The sequence below is a fragment of the Tiliqua scincoides genome, chromosome 7 (assembly GCF_035046505.1).
Source record: "Tiliqua scincoides isolate rTilSci1 chromosome 7, rTilSci1.hap2, whole genome shotgun sequence".
NCBI lineage: Eukaryota > Metazoa > Chordata > Lepidosauria > Squamata > Scincidae > Tiliqua > Tiliqua scincoides.
Window position 1 is genome coordinate 52,169,953 of NC_089827.1, and position 20,308 is coordinate 52,190,260.

A 20,308-nucleotide genomic window follows, 5' to 3' on the forward strand; every position below is an offset into this window, starting at 1 on the left:
TGTGGGATGTGATATAGTTGGAATTGTAACATTTCTGGAATTGTTTTGCAGAAGTGCTAATTGTTTGGACATTCTCTTCTAAAACACTCTGCTAGTCTTGCTTCAAAAATGCTGTTTTTCTTTGAGAGCAGCAACTTTTTTCCTTCTGGAAAGGCCGTATTTTCACATACAGAAAGCAAAGTGTGAAAATCTGCAGCGTGATTCAGCAGGCGTCTGGAAAATCACTCCAGGCCTAAACTACCAAAGCAGAAAACAGAATTGAATTTGATGGATTCTGACTCCTAAATTGCTTTCTTAATTCTCATCGCCTTCTGGCTGATGCCCTCTCAAGACACCTTGAAAGACAGAAGTGAATTGCATGTTGGAAGATATGACAGAATTTCCATTGTTCACTGACCTGTTCCACTCTGATCTCCAATTCCCCATTCACCTTCTTTCCTTGAAAATACTTAGCCCTGAAAGGAAAAGGAGAAAGAAAGAGTTCAAAAGGTACAACCTTATTTCATCCCAGCTTCTGCACTGTTGTGTTCCCCTTCTTGCCCTTTTTTGTACAACTGAAGCTTGATCAAAACACATCTTCTCTTTTGAGATGTGTTTCAAGAGAAACTCATTTCCCTTAATTTGAGATGTGTTCAGACATAATGATTTGCAGTCCAATCCACCATAATTCCCAGTGCAGTGATGTGGCGTCCACTGTATCCTGCAGTATGGTTTCGGCCTGTATTGGAATTGTGGAAGATCTGATGAGGAGGTAGATGTGGTGTCAGCAGTGGCCCCTTTAAGGGTAAGGCCTGGGCATCCAGCAGTGTGCTGCACAGCTGCAGCCACTTGAAGGCAATAGGGCCCTCAGGCATAAAAGCACCTGATGAAGGGAGAGTTTGGTGTGGGTAGCAGAAGGAGGAAAGTTTGAAGAAGGACTGGAGATATGGACTGAGGAATTGATTGCTAATGGACTGATGTGTGAATGGACTTTGGAAGTTGTTGGAGCAGAAACTACTAGAGACACTAAGACTGGTGTTTGGCTGCAGTGCCCAAGACCTGCTGAGGCCCAAGGGGCTGCTGTAGTGGTGGGAGGCTGCTGGCAGGAAGGAGAACCTCTGTAGGTTAAACAGGTGAGCTACCCTGGTGGTGGGGTCCAGCAGTACTGCAGGGCAGATCCAGGGTCATTTTTGAGGAAAGAAGGGGAGCTAATTAGCTAAAAGTGGGCATAATTCTCCAGGTGGAGCTTGGACTGGGAATCTGGCAGAACATGGTCTCTGGAGGATCTACTGCTGGCCTGGTGGGTCTACTTGATATTTTTGGTGCAAATCTGCATGGACCCATGAAAGTGAACCAAGCCCAGGAAGGGGGTTTGGATTTTGTAGACACTGTTACCACTGAACTAGCTCCCTTTGTGGTCCTGATCCTGATCTGCCCACCTTCCCACCCCATGCGCATACTTACTGGGGCCAGCAGGCATCTAGAGTCTGCTACCACATGGAGTCAGTTGCATGCCATTTGTAGCAGCGGCCAGCCCATGTGCTCTGGTGTATTGCCTTCTGCAACACCTGGAAAGTGCCTAACACCACCAGAACACTCAATCTGGTGTGCTCAGTGCCAATAGGATTGGGGTCCTGGACACACAGGATGACTTTTTTAAGTATTGCAAGTGCATAAGTATAGAAAAGCTTGGTTTGAATGTGTTTATTCATCCATGCATCCTTTTAGAGCAGAAGAAAATGAAAACAGTTCATGTTCACCCTTGCTTAAGAAATTGTAGATTTGCTTCTGGCATATCCTGTTTTACTTTTTTTAGTTGTTACATTTATATCCAGACTTTCTTCCACCACAAAGCTCAAGGGGGTATACAAGAGGTTCCTACATAGTCACTCCTTCAAGCACTGATCAGATCCAGACCTGCTTAGCTTAAAAAAAAATTCCTTCCCACATTCTCTTGCTCTAGCTCCTCTCCCTAATGAAATACCTTGTACAGTATATCCTACTCTCTCAGTTTAGTCCCTAACCTGCCTCTTCTATATGACAATCAAGTCTCAGACTACATGGTCTCAATTGTAATCCTACTCATGATTACTAAGGGGAATGACAAAAGCAATTCACCCCTGCAGAAATAAAGGGGAGGGTGGGGAGGGGAAGCAAGGTAAAAAACAGTGGACTCAACATGACTGCCTGGGCCACAATGTCTCCTGTTCAGAAATGCTCAGCTGTCCCCTTCAGGCCTCTAACGTAATGTTCCCGGCTGCAAGTCTGAGCCCGAAGAGAAGCCATGTGGCTGTGTTTACTCCAGAGTAGGCAGACTTGCCTTGAGGCAGGCTTAGAGGCTCCAAGGACATCAGAATGGTCCTCATCCAGTGAGTGCAGCCCCCAAAAACACCAGGGAAGGAGGTTCCTCCCTCCAAGCTGCCTCCCTCTCAGTCTATGGAGTCCTATGGAAAGCAAAGCAGCCTCACAGTTGTGTTTACTCATGAGCAGGCAGACGTGCCTTGGCTGGTGGTCAGGCCAGGCAAAGGGAAATGTGAGGACACCAGAAGGGTCCTGATCCAATGGAGCTGCTCCAGAAGGCAGCCTCCCCCCCCCCCCTAAAAAGAACAAAAGAGGCTTGAATGGTAAGGGAAAAGATTTCTATTTTGCACTTACAAAGCCAGGTGGGTCTTTATTCTGATATGCCTGAAATAGAAGAACTTTAAACTGGGCACTGGAAGGGCTGGAAATCTTACTGATTCTTTGTGGGGGTTGTTGTTGCAGGCAGACTACAGAGTAAGCCCCATTGACCACTATGGGACTTACTTCAGAGTAGACATGCATAGGAGTGGGCTCACAGGCTGCAATTCTACCCACACTTTCCTGAGAGTAAGCCCCATTGACCACAATAGGACTTACTTCAGAGTAGATTCACTTGGTGGAACAGGACTGGCTCTCCCTTATTTAATTATTTTATTTTAAATTATTTATAAATATAATTATTATTGACAACAACTGGGTATTTATATACTGCCTTTCTGGTCATTGGATTACTCCTCTGACTTTATTCAAGGCAGTTTACATAGGCAGGCGTCTCTAAATCCCTCAAGGGGATTTTTACAGTCATAGAGGTTCTCTCTTTCAAGAACCAACAACATTTCAGAATGGATCTTCCTGGTTTGGTCTCACTTCTGGCCTCCAGTTCTCCCACGCAGGCTGACAAGCAGCTCCACTTCTCACATGGAGGGCAGCCAAGACCTTCTTGCTCACACCAAGAGCAGGTGGAATCACTTAGCCCAGTTGTAACCACTGACTTAAGTGGGGTGTAAATGCACAGCATATTTATTTTCCTTTCTTTCTAACATTGAGTATAATGTTTGGGACAAGTTTTTGGTCCCTGTAACAGATGTACTGCCCAAGCTCATAGGTTCACCCCTTGCTGATCACATTGCAGCTTCTGCCTGTTTGTTCTCGGCTACCCTATATGCGTCTTTCTTTGTTTTGCTTTCCTTTCCTGAGAATTTCCTGAGAATTTGGTCATGTAGTATTGGTCAAGTAGCTTGGCTGATAGGCTGAATTTCTGAACATCACCAAATTCTCATATCCTGAGCTTCTGCTTGCTGCTTAGCTGAAAAGCTAGCTGTGAATTGTGCTCTTGGGTAGATTCATTCAGAACATAAAGGTGACCTAAAGGCCTTTGTCCACAACAATGCTTGCCTGTTTGCGTGCCTGTCCTCAGTCATTAGATGAATGACTGAGTCATTAGTTTCCTTGTAGATGAAAACACTGACAGGAGGAAAGGAAAGCAAAACAAAGAATGACGCATATAGGGTAGCAAACAAACAGGCAGAAGCTGCGATGTGATCAGCAAGGAGTGAACCTATGAGCTTGGGCGGTACATTCTGTTACAGGGACCCTAAACTACTGTCATGTACTACCTCTTTATGAAGCAAGCCTAGAAGACCTCAGGATGAGGTGGCCATGTGAACTTAGAAAAAATAGCTGCAGTTCTCTTTTCCTTCCTCTCCCTTTAGATACTCCTCAACTATGACCCCCCCTCGATTACCCATTTGAAACCCAATGGTACAGAAATGCACTGACATCAGGCAAACAACACAGATTATGTAATTTGGAAAGTAAGCTGGGGAGCTTGCAATCTCCTGGAATGAGACCCAAGAACAAGATTGAAAAAGGGTGATTATTGAAGTCTTCAACCTGGTCCCTGTGGCTGGCAGTTCAACAGTAGACCTCACAGGTACAGCAGCACACCAGGTCCCTCTTTTCCAGGGCTTCCCCAGCACAGCCTGTGCAACAAGAGGCCCAGGAGTACCTTCACTCCTTCTCTTCCCAAGAATCTTCCACTTCAATTCCTCACTGGTCTTCACCAGCCCTCCACATTCCCATTCCTAGGCTGTAACACTCTGCCTTTTTCTTTGTCAGGATTCCTTCCTTTTTAAACAACCTCTCCTCCCCCCCCCAAGCAGGGCCTTGCCCACCTGTCCAGGTTAGAGACACAACTCGCAGCAGATGCCATTGGGAAATATAGTCCCACTGCAGAAATCAACAGGAGTCTATGAACTGGGCAGAGAAGTTAAGGAGGCACAATCCCATCTTGTGCTGGCACAGGCAGGCAGGCCAGGCAGCCTGCACTGTATCCAGCGCAATGTGGATACTGTATCCAGCGCACTGTATCGTGCCCAATGTGGCTTAGCCGGAAGTAAGGGGAAACTCTTCCCCTTATCCCCGTAGCGCCAATGGGTCTCCTTAGAGCTGTGCCACCTCAGAAGGTGGCATAAGCCTGAGGAGAGCAGAGTGGCTTGCTAGGAACGATATGGCATATCCCACTCCCCACCCATCCCCCAGACCGCCCTCTGCTGCCCCAGAACACCTCCCTCCTGCCTCCTCCCTGCCCTCCCCAGACCCTTGCGTTGGCTGAGCTAGGCTGACACAAGCCTCCCCTGTCAAGTTGGCGCGGAGGCTGGATTCAGCCTTTGTGGGCTGGCGCACGTCCCTGCACTGGCCCAGCCGACTCTGGAGGAGGCACGAAAGGGACTTGCGCCAGCCTAAGGCACAGTTTGGATTGCACCCTTAGTCAAGTTTGGGAACAGGGCCATAATGACAGAGTGAAGCCCTCATAGATCTTGTTAAATGTTCTCCAGACTGTACTATGCTAAATGAACCAGCAGCACCAGCAGCTGGCTTGGAGTGAGGACCGTTCCCATATCATCCTCCTCTCCCCTTCCTTTCTGCTGCTTGGATCCACTGTGGGGAAGAGAGAGCTCCCATAGGGAAGGTGCTCATCTGGAGGAGGTGCTCCAGCCTCCACCCCTTCTGAGTATCATCTGCTACCAGGATATGCGGGCAGACATTTTTCTGAGCACTTTTCAAACCGGGTCTGTTGCAACTTTAAGAACTACCACCGGTAACAGCCAGAAGACTTGATTATTTACTTTTAATTGTATATAAACTGCTTTGAGAGGCCAGGACCTGAAAGGCGGTATATAAATAACTCTAAATTAATGGGCCAGTGATCTGATTCAAGGATCTCCTCTATGGAGAACTCGTGCAAGGAAAGCGCCCTACAGGTAGACCACAGCTGCGATACAAGGACATCTGCAAGAGGGATCTGAAGGCCTTAGCGATGGACCTCAACAAGTGGGAAACCCTGGCCTCTGAGCGGCCCGCTTGGAGGCAGGCTGTGCAGCATGGCCTTTCCCAGTTTGAAGAGACACTTTGCCAACAGTCTGAGGCAAAGAGGCAAAGAAGGAAGGCCCATAGCCAGGGAGACAGACCAGGGACAGACTGCACTTGTTCCCGGTGTGGAAGGGATTGTCACTCCCGGATTGGCCTTTTCAGCCACACTAGACGCTGTGCCAGAACCACCTTTCAGAGCGCGATACCATAGTCTTTCGAGACTGAAGGTTGCCAATACAAGATCTGATTCAATACAAGGGAGCTGTTTTCTCTGCAAGGCTTTGCTTGGAATGGATATTATTTTGGCCGAGATCATTCTTTGTGTGGCAGAGTAACGCGTTTGCAGTTATCTGTCCTGTTTTATACGGAATAGCCAAAGATAATAACATTTCCTGAACAGGAAACATATCAGTAAATAAACTAGCAGTACAATTGATCTTTTTCCTCTCTATTTTTCCAGGGCCTGCCCTCCAATGTCCACCCCCAAGGGTCTGCTCCATAACCACATTCCTTTTGGTGGCAGAAAACTGGTTGCTGTTCTCCCAAATGATCCGTAAGGCCTTTGGGCGACATGCGGCAATAGTTTTATTTTGCACACTATTCAAATGGGTGCATTGTTGGCCCGTTCCCTGTTACTAAAAGCTGAATGGCATGCCAGCAATACATGTAGGGGGTATCGGTTTGTTGCAGAGCATGGAAATGTTTATTACAGGCTTGTTTTCAATGGAAACCATCCCTCTGAACTTTGGGAACAGGTTAACTTGAACACCACAGGAGAACCATAAATCAGACTATGTTTCCTGAAGGTCAGGCTAGGTTCACTCCTGGATCTCAGCAAACCTGGCTGAATTTCCTCTACAACTGTACCTGTTTTCTCATTATGGCTAATGTCCATGAACCACTTTAACAGGTGGGCAGACATATAAATCCACTCTTGCCTGTAAAAGGTGCACATAGTGCTGTGCACTGTCACAGCTAAAACAACTCATTTCCTGGGGTGGTGGCCACTTTGACTACAAGCATTTCATTTTAGGAAATTCATAAGCAGAGAGAAACCAGCTTCCCTCATGGCAGCATTCTCTGTAGTAACGTATGAGTCACTGGCCTATCAGAAACAGGTGCAAACAAGCAACAAATGCAGTTGTCTTCTCATGTAGTTTAAGAGAATGCACTCCTGCCAGCACTAGAGACATCACTATTATTCTCTTCATTATGTCAGGTGGTTTCCTTTGTTATGTCTCCGGTATCTCACAAATAGGTATGCACTACTGCTACTGCTGTGGCTCACAACAAACTTTATACGGCTTCTAAGAATTATTTGACAGTCTAAGATAAACTCCCTTTCTGAAAGTTTGAGAGAATACACTACTAGACTCATTTATATATGACACCCACTCTCCACTCTGGTCTCTCTGTCAGCTCTATGCAAATGCTGAGGTTAATGGTCAAGCAATAGCAAGGTTGTATTGCAATGATAAACCTTTATTCCCATTGTATACCATCCATAGGTTGAAAACATGACCATTGTTCTCACTCCCCTAACTTCTGTGTGTTCAACGATCATCTGTAGAGCTTCGAGTGCACAACGTATTCATGCATAGGCTTGATGTGCATTCAAACAATCAGATAACACCCACAGCAGTTTACGACTGCAGCCTGACAATGTGCAAACAAAATCACCTTATTCTTTTTTAAAAAATAAACAAGAGAAGCCACCCTTTTGTGGTACAGGTGGGGCCTCAGTATCTGCAGGTGATTTGTTCTTGGACACACACTCCCCTCCTGAGGACACAGAAAACTGTGGATAATGAAATTTGTGGTTTCTCCCCTTTAAACCTTCTGAAGGTGACTGGAGCTGCGCAGTTCTGGTTCCCTCTGGGCTCAGGTTGGACCAAATCTAGCTCAACTCGGGTCTGGGGGACCCATGTTGAGCCAGATTCATGAACACAGAATCTGCAGATACAGAGATCCCATCTGTATATTCAAAATCACAAGCATAAATTAGCATCATCAATCGACACTTTAATATGCAATGAGAAAGTTTAAATATCTAAATTTTTACTTGAATTTATTATTGTGACTGTGTACAAAGACATAATTGTGATTAAAGTTTTAAAGTATAACTAATTCACACCAAGTGTTTCTGAATGGTCTAAATCAATTCAAGCATGAATGTAGGTTTAACTTGAATTTTGAATTGTGCCAGTCACATATCAGTTGCTGAAGTGTACATGGGTACTTACAAATAAAGGCAAGTTCCCTACCTTGCCTCAGACACCTCTTTGATCACTCTAATAGTCGATTTCTCCAGCACTGGTCTCACATCAGTTTTGCACATTTCCTTTTTGTATTTGGAAAGTAAGATGATTGCATGACAAAATAACAAATGAGCAGATTTGCAGGATCAGCCTAAGTACAGTTTTGCCAGACTAATGGCCCAAGGCCCATTTCCATTTTACAGTAGTGGGACACTGTCTCGCTCCTGTAAATTGGCCACTGACAACACACGGAGCATGCCACCACCAGACATTTTCAAGGCATTGCCGCAAAACAGCGGCAGCATTGGTGGCCCACTGCTGCAGCCAGCAATTTTCTCCAGTGCAAGTGACCTAGTATGGTAGGTGGTTTGTGAGTGGGGAAGGGGAGTTAAGGGGACATGTTGGGGTGAAATAAGGGGTTTATCAAGGAAGGGAGGGGTGGACCTGGCAGCAGTGGTGCATGCCAGATCTTAGTCCCTCTTTTTAAAATCCCCCCCTTTCCTCTCTGAGGAGATATGCCAGCAAAATAGCTGGTGTATATCCAAGGAGACCCATAGACAGCCTGTAGTCTTACACAGAGGAAAGTAAAAATGTTTCTTACCTCCCATTTGCTTTCAAACCCCCCCCCCCCCAACAGCATGCACCTTTTTTGGTGCAGCTGCATGCTATAGCATGGCAGGGGATAGGATTAGGCTCGAAGACATTTTATGTTTTGAACGTAATTTTTAGAACAGGCAATCAACCATATGAAGCTCGGTTGTTATTGATCCTCTGTGTATTTTCTACACAAATCAACAGCAGCTCTCCAGGGATTCAGATGTCTGATCCTCCACAACTCTGATTCAGTTCCCCCCAACTCTGTCTGAGGATTCCAGGGATCTTCTGCATGCAAAACTTCTGGAACCTTCTGGATGCAAGGCATAGCCTCTGCCATTCAGTTACAGCCATCCCTCTGTCACTGTGCTTCCTTAATACCACATCATAAGCGACTTGTCAGCTTAGCATAAGATGAGTATACCTATTTTCATCTGTCTAAAGTTGAAAAGTATGTCACTTTGCTATTTTAAGCAAGACTCAATAGGGTTAAACACAGCACATATAAGGAGACTCTGCTAAAGTAATTAAGGCTCCCAAATTTGACTCGCATGACTGTATTTATAACCTTGGAGGGAATATTTTCCAGACCCCTTATGTCTATTTTTGCATCAATGCTAATCCTTCACATTTCTTCGTCACCTATCTGCCAGGAGGGTTGGGTCCCAAGGTGCTTTAAGCATACACTATAAAAATATGAATACAAGTGGCAGCAGCAGACCCGTGAAACACTACACAGTTATGTGAGAAGCACAATTCATCATGCTGCCTTGACAGCCTTACCTGAACTCTCTGCAATGATTTCATTAGATCCAGAGTTTTCATTCAAAACTCTGTGCAGTGGTCATTCACTCCATGCAGGAGAACAGCCAAAGAGCTCAATCCTTGGCAGTAAGGTCCTACTATGTTCAGTGAGGCCTACTCCCAAGTAAGAGCAGATGCAGCTGGTTTTTCTGTTTGTGTTGTGATGGATCTGACTGCCGTAAAGAGGTCATTTTCATGCATGAGGCTTAAAACCTGATTTTGTTTTAAACCTGCTCATAATGTGAACATAAAACCTACATTGGCCACAAATACATTTGATTCCATAGCTGAATCCTCTCCCACTTCAATGGCATTTATAAGTTATGCTAAAAGAATAAGAGAGGCTCAGTTCGGCACTTTTCAGTGTTATGTTTGAAAATGCAACACGGACTCCGGACCCCTGTCGACTTGGGTGCCTCTAAAGAATTGCTCCTGCAGGCAGCATATGGACAGTGATAAAGTTAGAGCTTGGTGTATCGGCAGCTATCTACAAAAATTCACCTTCAAGGTACCTTCCCTGTTGTGTGGTAACAGCTCCTGAAGTGTAACTTGGGAGTTATTTTTTCTCAGCGTGTATCACTATGTCATTAGTGAATTTCATCTGCAGTATCCTTCTTCAGTCTCCCAGCGTTACATGATCTTTCTGCAACCTGGCATGGTCTGATTTGCATGTAATTATTGTGGGGAAAAATGTGTACCATTTGCAATTTTTGTCTTCTCTGTTTAGAAGAATCCAAATGTGGACATCTGGGATGTGCAGCTGTTAACCCTCTGTCTCCTTAGGAACCTTTAGGAGTGCAGAAGAGGTGGGGCATATGTCCCTCATCACAGTGGGGTTTCAACATTCAAGCCAATGTAAGAAAGACACAGCTGAGTCCAAATAACAGTGTCTTACTAATATAAACATCAACCAAAGCCTAACTATGTACACACTGCTGCCCTGACTAAATTCTGGCAGAATCTGGAAAGTTCCACTCTGCTTTCATACGCAATTTTTTTCCCCCAGTATGTTTCAGCATATTTCCACAAAGTAATACACAGACACAGTGATTCATAGGATCCGGACATATAATTTTAAGAAATGGAAGTGTGATCCCCTCTTCCACCCTTCAAAATGTTTTGAGCTTCCCTTGAAGGTCCCCAGATGTTCTGCCCAGACAGGGGCCTCCACATTTGCCTTAATTTTGCTTTAACTGGAATTCAGGATCAAACTAGATGTGACCTTAAACTCATCATTCAACCCTAGTTTTGGGGGGCAGGTGGGGTGGTTAGATAGCAGCTCTGGTGCCCCTAAATCTGGATCAGATTTGCCCCCACCATGGTCCTGATCCATACTGAAGTCTCCTGTGGCTCATTTTTGCCCTGGGAGGAAAGTTGCCATTGATGCCAATGGCAGTTTCTCTCTTGTTTTCACAGTGGTTGTAAAATACTCTATAGATTTATTGAGTAGGCATTTTAGGCCAATTCTTGTTTGAGAAATAAGAGCTTTATCATCTGCATACAATAATAGCGGTACTTGGCAGGACCCAAGTATCGGGCAATGACCATCCACTGCCTTCAAGATCAGGGCTAAATCATTCAGGAACAGGTTAAATAGCATGGGAGCCAAGATGCATCCCTGTTTAACCCCTTTGTTTATAGCAATGGGGTGTGTTAGGCTACCACTGGTATATCTAACTTCACATGATGTGTTAAGAGTATAAGATCTTAATTAACATCAATAATCTTTTATCAATCCCCATGCTGGCTAATTTAGACCAAAGAAGATCTCTATCAATGGAATAAAAAGCAGTTCTTAGATCAAGAAAAGCCACATAGGGCGCAATCCTAACCCTTTATGTCAGGGTGAAGCACATGCCCCACTGGTACAGCTGTGCCAGTGCTAGAAAGTTGGTTAGGATTGCATCCTCAATCTGCTTATGAACTAGATGAGATAGAACTAAACAGTTATCCAATGTTGATTTGCCCCGACAAAATCCGGTTTGTTCAGGACCTAGAATATCCTGAGAGTTGATCCAGGTAGAAATTCTCTCACCCGTGTCAGGGTTCCAGTTTGGACTGGTGCCTTCGTGGCTACTATTTATGTAAAAATAAACATTTACAAATGCATAGAGCTACACAATGAGTTTAAAGCCACATCTAGTTTGGCCCTTGGTTTGCAATCTTGCACATTTGGCAACTCAGTTTGCAGCCACTTCCACGTTACAAGATGTCATGGTTCCACTTTACTTTGTGTTGGTCAGACCTCACCTGGAGTGTATTGTGTCCAGTTCTGGGCACCTGTAATGGAGATCAGAAGATCATCAGGTGGATGATGTGGTGTTGACAGCGATTCCATGTTTTGACAGCTGTTTGACAGCTCTGGGAAGGGCAGGGTTGGCTCCACAGCTGTAATCAATCAAGGCCAATGGAGACTCTGATGGACACCTGAGCTCATTTGACCTTGATAGGACTTTGAATGGGAATGGACTGAAGAGCTGGCTCATCTGAGCCTAATTAACAAGGGGCTAACAAGGTAGCTCACAGCTGAGCTGCATTTTGGATTATAAGACATCCAAGGATAAAAGGCAGTTTTAGAAGGAGCAAAGCTACACTGACCCATACGGGAGAAGGGGACTGCCAGGACCCTGCTGGAGAAACACAGATGAGAGGACTGCCAGGACCCTGCTGGTGGAGACACTCTGCAGGAGAGAAGGGACTCTGCTTCAAAAGACTGGACTGTGCTTTGGAGATTGGATTGGACTTAGACTGCAGGCTTTGGACCTTCACCCACTGAGTTAAGTGGAGTTTTGGGGAGGGAAAGCCTCTGGACAAGAGGACTTGCAGGAGTGTCTGTGTTTGTAGCAATAAATTCTTGTTAATTGCTCAACTGATAAGGAGTTTTGTTCATTTCTTTGCACACCACAGCTGTTGTTCTTGGAAAAGGAGGGTGTTAATTAGCCAAAAAGTGGGCATTAGAAGGGAGTTGGAATATTGGGACGGGACGGGACAGCACCACACTTTATGAAATATGCAGCCAAATTGGATAGGGTTCAGAGAAGAGTGATGAGGATGATCAGAACTAGCCCTATGAGGAAAGGTTGAGGGAACTGGTTATATTTAACCTGGAGAAGAGGTGGCTGAGAGAGTATATGATAGCGCTCTACAGTGACTGTCATATGTTCTCAACAGTCTCTGATAGTAGAACTAGCTCGAATGGGTGCAACCTGCAGAAGAGAAGATTCCAGTTGGATATCTGTTCCTATTGCATCACCAATCTTATTTTGTTTTTAGATCTCACAACATTGCAATGGGTGGGAAAAATTTTTAGTTCAGAGGCATGATTATGTCCTCTGAACATAATTTTGTTACCCACTGAAAACTGTTGCAGGAGCCTCTTGTTTCATGTAACAGAGAGGTACATATTTTCTTCTGTCTAATAGTGGCAGGTATGAGGCAAGAAATGGTAATCTTTACAGCACAATCTTAAAACTCAGAGTAATTCTCTGAGTTCACTAGGACATACTAGGACATATTAAGCATAAGTTAGTATGCTTAATAGCATAGATTTAAGGTTGTTTCATGTAGGTACTTGCTACATAAAATAGTTCCTTATGAGGCAAAGACAAGAGGCCTTTTCATGTGCAATGCACATAAATTAGGGTGGAGCCTGTTACCATAGTTATTGCCCCCCTTGAACATTTGTTCTACCTGCATAGAATGTGTGGAAAGTATTATTATACCTCATACTAGAGATACATTAAAAAGTATAAATTTAGAGCATGGTCCAACAAAAAACAAGCACATTTTAGTCCCACTTCTCCATGGAAGCGATATAAATCTTCAGCCTGTGAAATATATGATGTGAAATCCATTACGCTGTGGGAAAATGTCAAGCAAGGCAACAGACAGCAGCAGAATAGTTTGAAAATATAACAAGGCACAGACTTTACATGGATCAGATGGGGTACCTGATCCATGCAAGTAAGGAAAAGACTTGTTTTTGTTGTTAATTCACAAGGCATTGTGTCTCAAAATGTGATATTCATAGACAGTTCCAAAAACAAGCTCTTACAAATAAAGCAGAGGCTTTTTTTCTGCCATCAGGGTTTAACAATATACAGTCCCAAATTTTGTTTTAAAAAAATCACTCTAGCAGGAGCGTGATTTTATTTAACAGTGATCTGGGCAAGGAAGTTGCCAAAGGTGGGATGTTTTCCTCCTGGATGAAGTCATGAGTCTGGATTTGGCTGGCTTGCAGTAACATGGAGTTCTGCCACTCCATTTCCTCATGTCCTCATGCTGTGAATGCACTTTTATAGTACCCTCTCCCTCTGCTCCCTGTGTCATGTTTGTGAACTCTCATTTCCATAAGTTCCTTGAGAAGTAAAAGGTCTCCAAATATGCATTTTCTGGACAAGGAAGTAACATGGAATCATCTGTGATATCAGTTAGGTAAACTAACATTCTATGTGGTTAGCTAGATTATTATGACATGCAGAAGAGGAACAGAAAATGAACTATCTGACCAATCTGCCCCACTTGCCAGCCCAAAAGTACACTCAAAATGCATACCCACAGCATGAGCAAACATCCTCTGCTCTTTCTCACATGGAGAACAAACGTGCACATCCTTTCCAAAATGCCACCTACACCAGCCATTCCCCTGGGTTGGGGAGCCCTAGCATATTTGAAAGGGGCCACGACTGAAAACTGCAAAGGGGAGCCTCAAGGATTTTTGGGAGGTCCTGGTAACTGAATTTATGAAACACGCTGAGAAGAACTTCTAAGTAGCTGTAGCCAGAAAAAGAAAAAAAAATTAGAATGGCTGACCTATGCAAATACACACAAGCAAGGTTCACCTCTTTCTGGTCCTGGCTGGATCACCCAGGAAGATACTGGAGGATTATTACTGATTTAAGGAGTACCATCTTGTTTTGTCATGAACCTATTCTTATTCTTAAATAGGCACAGAAAACATCTCCCAAACAAGCAGTGACATTCCCAGAGGATGGGCACAGCGCTTTGCAGGGCACCTCAACACGCCATGTAAGTCATTCCTGGCAGTCTCCTCTACTTTGCTCTCACCACTGGGAATGGCTCCAATGGCGAGGAAGAGGGGAAGCTTACAACATGGCGCAAACTTAGCACTGTGCTTCCCTCTGGGAATGCCACTGCAAATAAGAGGCACCAGATTGCTCCCAGGAACTTGCATAAACCAAGTGGGAGTTTTGATTTCTACTGAACAGCATCCCTTGCCCATGAATCCTCACAAACTGCTTTTGAGAATATCAGAAATGGCTTGAGTGTGCTACTATACAGGGGGAGGTCAAAAACTCCCCCAGGCATGTGAAATTAGTCATATAAGATCACGAAACAACCAGATTTAGCTTCTGCTAAAAAGAAGTCTAGTGAGCGGGCACAGGAATGAGAAAAACATATGGATACAATGGCAAATGTTAAAAATTTTTTTAAATGTCCTGATTGAAAGAAAGTCAGGAAAAAGGGTTGGGAAGAGTATAGTGGAAAATACTATCCATAAAGAAGAGCTGTGAATGAAGATTGTACTCTGGAAACTACAAGGGAGTTGGCTGGGGCAGTAAGGAGTAGGAGAACTTCCATTCTGAAGAAGTTTCCTCCAGGACTGAAGGTAACAAAGCAAGAGGGATGAGTTATTATCTAGATAGAACAGTGTTTCTCAAACTGTGGGTTGGGACCCAATAGGTGGGTCACAAGCCTATTTCAGGAGGGTCCCCATTCATTTCAGTATCTATTTTTAATATATTATGCTATCATTATACCATGATGCTACCATGGTATGTGACTGCATTTGGGGAAATGTTACAGATCTGTTCTTTTAATAGGCTATTGTATATATGATAGTAAATGGGACTTACTCCTGGGTAGGACTGCAGCCTAGAATTGTTAAAAAATTTCTTGCTTAATGATGTCACTTGTGGTCATGACATCACTTCCGGTGGGTCCTGATAGATTCTCATTCTAAAAAATGGGTCCTGGTGCTAAAAGTTTGAGAACCACTGAGACAGAACATTATGGACTTAATTCTGTTTAAATGCAATGGTAACAGACATGGAGTCTATGAAGAAAAAAACTAAGAAACTAAATTTGTTTATTAACTTCAAATATTGAATATTCTCTATGCTCACATTATATGCAACTAAAATCACCCCCAATCAGAATTCCAAACAAGGAACTAGAATTTTAGAATTCTGCAAACTGTGTGTCTAGGTGCATGTTCAAGCAGTGATGGAGGACTGGCACCTAGTGCCTATTGGAGGCAATTACAAGACAAAAGGAAACAGGTCTATAGGGAGAATAGAAGGCAGTACTGTACTTGACACCTTATAGAAATAGCCGTGAAATTATTGTCTCTGTTTAAATATGTATATCCCATACTTTTAATTAATATGACTGCTTACCAAGGCTGAAATGAATCATATTGGATGCACTGAAATCTCTGGCATGGGAATCACTTCCACTAAAGAAATTTCTGTATATAATTAAAATAGTGTTGCTACCAATACCTAGAATAGTCTGACTTTTGATACTTTAGAAAAAGCAGTTAAATTAAATATGTGCAAACATAAAATTGACTATAATGTACCCCAAGCTTTAAAAAAATGTCTAGCAAGAAAAACAATTCACAAAAAATGTTCTAAAAGTGGTCAGGATGCAATCTGGAATAAAAGGCAATTGTTCATGGGCCCTCTGGTGTTTTGCTTTATTTTTTAATGACAAAAGGATGGGTTCGCAGTTCAAGAAAGTCACAAACCTATAACTGTAACCTGCACTCATGTACATATGTTCAAGTTTCAGTGTAACTTGACCAATTTATTAACATTTTAATATAACATTTATTCCATCTTCTGGTAACATTTCCCTGGAAAACAAGTTGCATTGTAAAATCATCCTTTATTTGGTGCTGGTAGTTCTATGCTGACAAGTACTAGGTGTTCTGAGTGAGGTTCTTTGGCAGAGTACCTGCTTTGCACCCAGAAGTTCCCAGGATCAATCCCTGGTATCTCCAGATAGGGCTAAGAAATACCCCTCTGAAACCCTGAAGAGCTACAGCCACTCAGGGCCCAATCCTATCCAACTTTCCAGCACTGATGCACCCCAAGGTAAGGAAACAAATGTTCCCTTACCTTGAGGATGCCTTCATGACTGCCTCTCTATCCAGGATGCAGGGTACGCTCCAGTGGCAAAACTGCATCAATGCTCAGAAATTGGATAGGATTGGGCCTTCAGTGTAAGCAATACCAAGCTAGATGGACTGAGTATTAGACAGCTTCCAATGTAATCTTAGATATTGTGAGTTAGACCAGATTTATGAAGAGGCAGGTATAAATATTTTCAATCAAGCAGACAATCAATCAGCAGTGTCTGTCCTGAGCAGGGTGACCAGATACAATGGAGGACAGAGTGCTTATACCTTTAACCATTGTGTAGAAGAGGGAATATTAGCAGGTGCAGCTTCTTAAAACCTTCCATGTTGAGATGCACCTGCCAAAACTCCCTCTTCTATACAAAGATTAAAGGTACAGGTCACACTGTTCAAGTCACAAGCGCAGGGGTGTCAAATGTGAGGTCCATGGGCTGGATGCAACCCCCTGAAGTTCTTTATCCAGTCCTCGGGCTCTCCAAGCACCACCATCAACTACTTTCAGCTACTGAGCTGTGTCACTGCTGAAAGGGCAGCTTGTATGATAATTGGGCTCTCCCATATCTTAAAAAATATAAACAAGATTTCCTTATTTTCTCTTCTGTCACTGGCAGTTAATGAGCTCCTAAGTAAGAAAAAAGTACTTATTTTCTGGTCATCAACTGTTTAATGACTTAACTCCCTTCTTAATGACATCACTTCCGGTCCAGCAGGCATTATGAATGCTATTCCGCCCGCTGTATGAAATGAGTTTGACACCCCTGCACTAGTGAGCTTGGCTAATTATATTGCTACTGAAATCCCCCCAATAGTAGAGTGTAGATACTTACCAATCTGTGTGAGGATCATCAATTACCAAGAGGATTTGGGGTTTCTGCTGGGCTACAGGAGTGGGACTTGCTGAGTGTTCGATCAGCCCTGCTGCTGCTTGGGTAGTCTGCTTCATGGCACTGGAGATGGAGCTGAAGATGCTGGTACCAGAAGAAAGAGGAGGAGGTTGCTGTAAGGACTGCTGCCTCCTCTCTGTTGCTGGAGAAACAGGATTGCTGGTGGAGTTATCGGGACGCTGAAGGTCCATCATGTAACCATTTGGCAAGTTGGCCACAAAACTACTGTCTGAGAGGCGCCTTCGCAGGAAATTCATTGCGATAGCTTCTCCAAAATCAAAATAAGACAAAATGAAGTACAGAAATAAAGTTGAAAGAGCTTTTCTGGGCTCTTGCTGGTTAGCTGGGAGAGATGTTTGGTTCCTTTCAGAAGTACAACGGGGAAGACCCTTCCTCAGATATTCTTATCTGTAAGAGACAACACAATAGAGTGAATCACTATGTCTTTAAATACCCACAAGAACCAGGGATTGGTATACACTAAAAGAAATAAAACCACAGGCTTACAGCTTCCCAGGTGGCCAATCTATACAGGTTGTCAAACCATGGGTCTGAGACCCACCAGTGGGTCATGACCAGGATGACTGGATGTCATAACCACAAAAAAGGACAAGGCACCCCAAAATGTAGGACATCCAAGAAAAAAGTAGGTCATGGCAAAATGAAAGCTAAAAACTTGTATATGGATTTCATGTGGTTAAACACTATAGTCCTTATCATTAAATATAAAACTGTATTACATATACAGCGCAATCCTAAGCATGTCTACTCAGAAGTAAGCCCCTTTATGTGCAATGGAGCTTACTCCCAGGAAAGTAAGTATAGGATTGCAGCCATGATGTATTAATTACAAGAAGGCAGCTAGCTCACAGGTAAAAGGAGGACATTTAAGTTATTTTACAGGACATGAGGCTAAAGAAGGGGACATGTTCTGGTAAAAGAGAATGTCTGGTCACCCTGGTTGTGACCCAATTTTTGGTGGGTCACAAAACTGACAGGGCAGATTAAGCTATGTGCATGAAGGGTTAAACAAGCTGCTACTTGGGGGGGAGGGAGGACTGCTGCCCAGTCACCATTATAGCTGTACTCCATGGCATTTTGAAATCAGGCCTGGGGGGGCCTAGGTCTGAGAACCACAGGCTATTGCTCTGAGGTGAGGCCTGGAGCATGCCCAGGTCACTCTGAATCTCTGAGGTATTTCTGCGGTGACTCAGAGAAGGTGAAACCTCTGTGTCTATACAGGAAGGAAAGTGTAGTTACACAAAGCCTAATTAGCAATACCACACAATCCACCACAATGCCTGTGGTGACCACTTTTACAGAGACAGTCCTCAGTATCAGACACTAGTTAATCATAAGGAGAAAAATAGTCATGTGTGGATGTGCCCCTAAGGGGATCACATGGGCTGTCAGCTGAGAATAAGGCTTCAGACTGCTTTATAAAATTGTTACATTACTCTGCAGGTTTAGTAGTGTTTGATGTCTATGTGTGAATTCAGAAGCACTATATGTAGGGGCAGTCTAAGGCTGCAATCCTAACCACACTTTCCTGAGAGTAAGCCCCATTGAACAAAACAGGACTTACTTCTGAGTAGACTTGGTTAGGCTTGTGCCCTAAAACAGTAAAAATAAAATGGAACACATATTTTATAAACACCTATATAGCACACACATATGTAAACACCTATATAACAGTGATTTACACCTGATAAAAATACTTTAAAATGGATTAAAATGTTAATTTTGGGGGACGACGACACATAACACCGCATTCACCATTTTTTATTTTAGGATAACACAAACATCCCTGAAAAAATAAAACCGTTTTAAACCGCTTCTATCTATACGTAGAGGTGTTTAAGCCATTTCTGCCCAATGTTGCATATATGCAACAGGGACCAAATGTGTACACCTGTGGGGCGGGCAAAAATAGGTTAAAATGGTGTTATTTACCTTACTCAGCCCATTGTGTTCAGTAAGAGTTAGGCAGTAATCATCTTTCACTCACCAGAAACAAATACTATATGTTGAGGAGGCAAGGGCACAAGGCGTCTGCATGAACAGCTGATGAAGAAGGGATTCTTAAAACAGGGATTTGTACCAGCTGTTAGTACTGCAGATGTGTGGTAGGTATTGGAGAAAGATACATTAATAGTGGTTCTCAAACAACGGGTCCCAACCCAATTTTTGGTGGGTCATGAAACTGACTATTAAACTACACTAGACAATTAGATTATTAGACTATGTGCATCAAGGTTAATCTGCTACTTGATGGGAGCACTATGGTCAAATAACCTTACAGCCACTGAGGCTTGAGTGGTTGGTGAAGCTTTTCTTTTTTTTAGGTGGTCCTGATGCTAAAAAGTTTGGGAACCACTGCATTAACTTATAGGAGCAAATGAAATGAATAGTAGTAGAAATGGCTTTCAGGTTCTTCCAAAATTAAAAAAAAAAAATTATCAAGCTTTTTGGCATGGTATGAGAGAGGAGGCCTCGCATATCTCTAACAACTTTAGGTGACAGAAAGGGAGGATAAGAATTTATGTGTAATATTCGACAGATTTGAGGAATATGACATGCCTGAAAAAGAATTTCGCTTTTCAAATAATTTTGTTTACATGCACCCAATAAGCAGATTAAACTATGGATCCTTAAGTCATCCAACCAAGAACACTCACAGCCCAAGCCTATGCATGACTTCTCAGAAGTAGATCCCATTGTGTTCAGTGAGACTTACTCCCAGGAAAGTATGGATAGGATTGCAGCCTCAGTAAGCTTTGGTGAATCAACAGTGAATTACAATGCCATTCTATCACATCAGTGAAAAAGCATGCTTGGAATGGTTCCAGCTAGGGTTCCCTTCACTTCCCTTTTGTTATCACTTGGCTTACCTGGTTAGTTCAAATCAGTTTGAGAGAATGTGGACACACACATTCCATTGCTTCAAGGAG

General features: G+C 43.4%; 1 protein-coding gene across 3 annotated transcripts in view; it reads right to left on the reverse strand.

Annotated features, from left to right (window-relative positions):
• The window catches only part of SYN3 (synapsin III), a 195,992-nt gene extending 178,378 nt beyond the window's left edge, over positions 1-17,614 (reverse strand). For all 3 annotated transcript variants that reach the window (XM_066633384.1, XM_066633385.1, XM_066633386.1), the window contains exons 1-2: positions 17,301-17,614; positions 398-455 (exon numbers count right to left, since the gene is read on the reverse strand). In XM_066633384.1, the coding sequence (XP_066489481.1) occupies positions 398-455; positions 17,301-17,614 (372 nt within the window). The remainder of the gene's footprint in view (positions 1-397; positions 456-17,300) is intronic.
• Between the last annotated feature and the right edge of the window lie 2,694 nt (positions 17,615-20,308).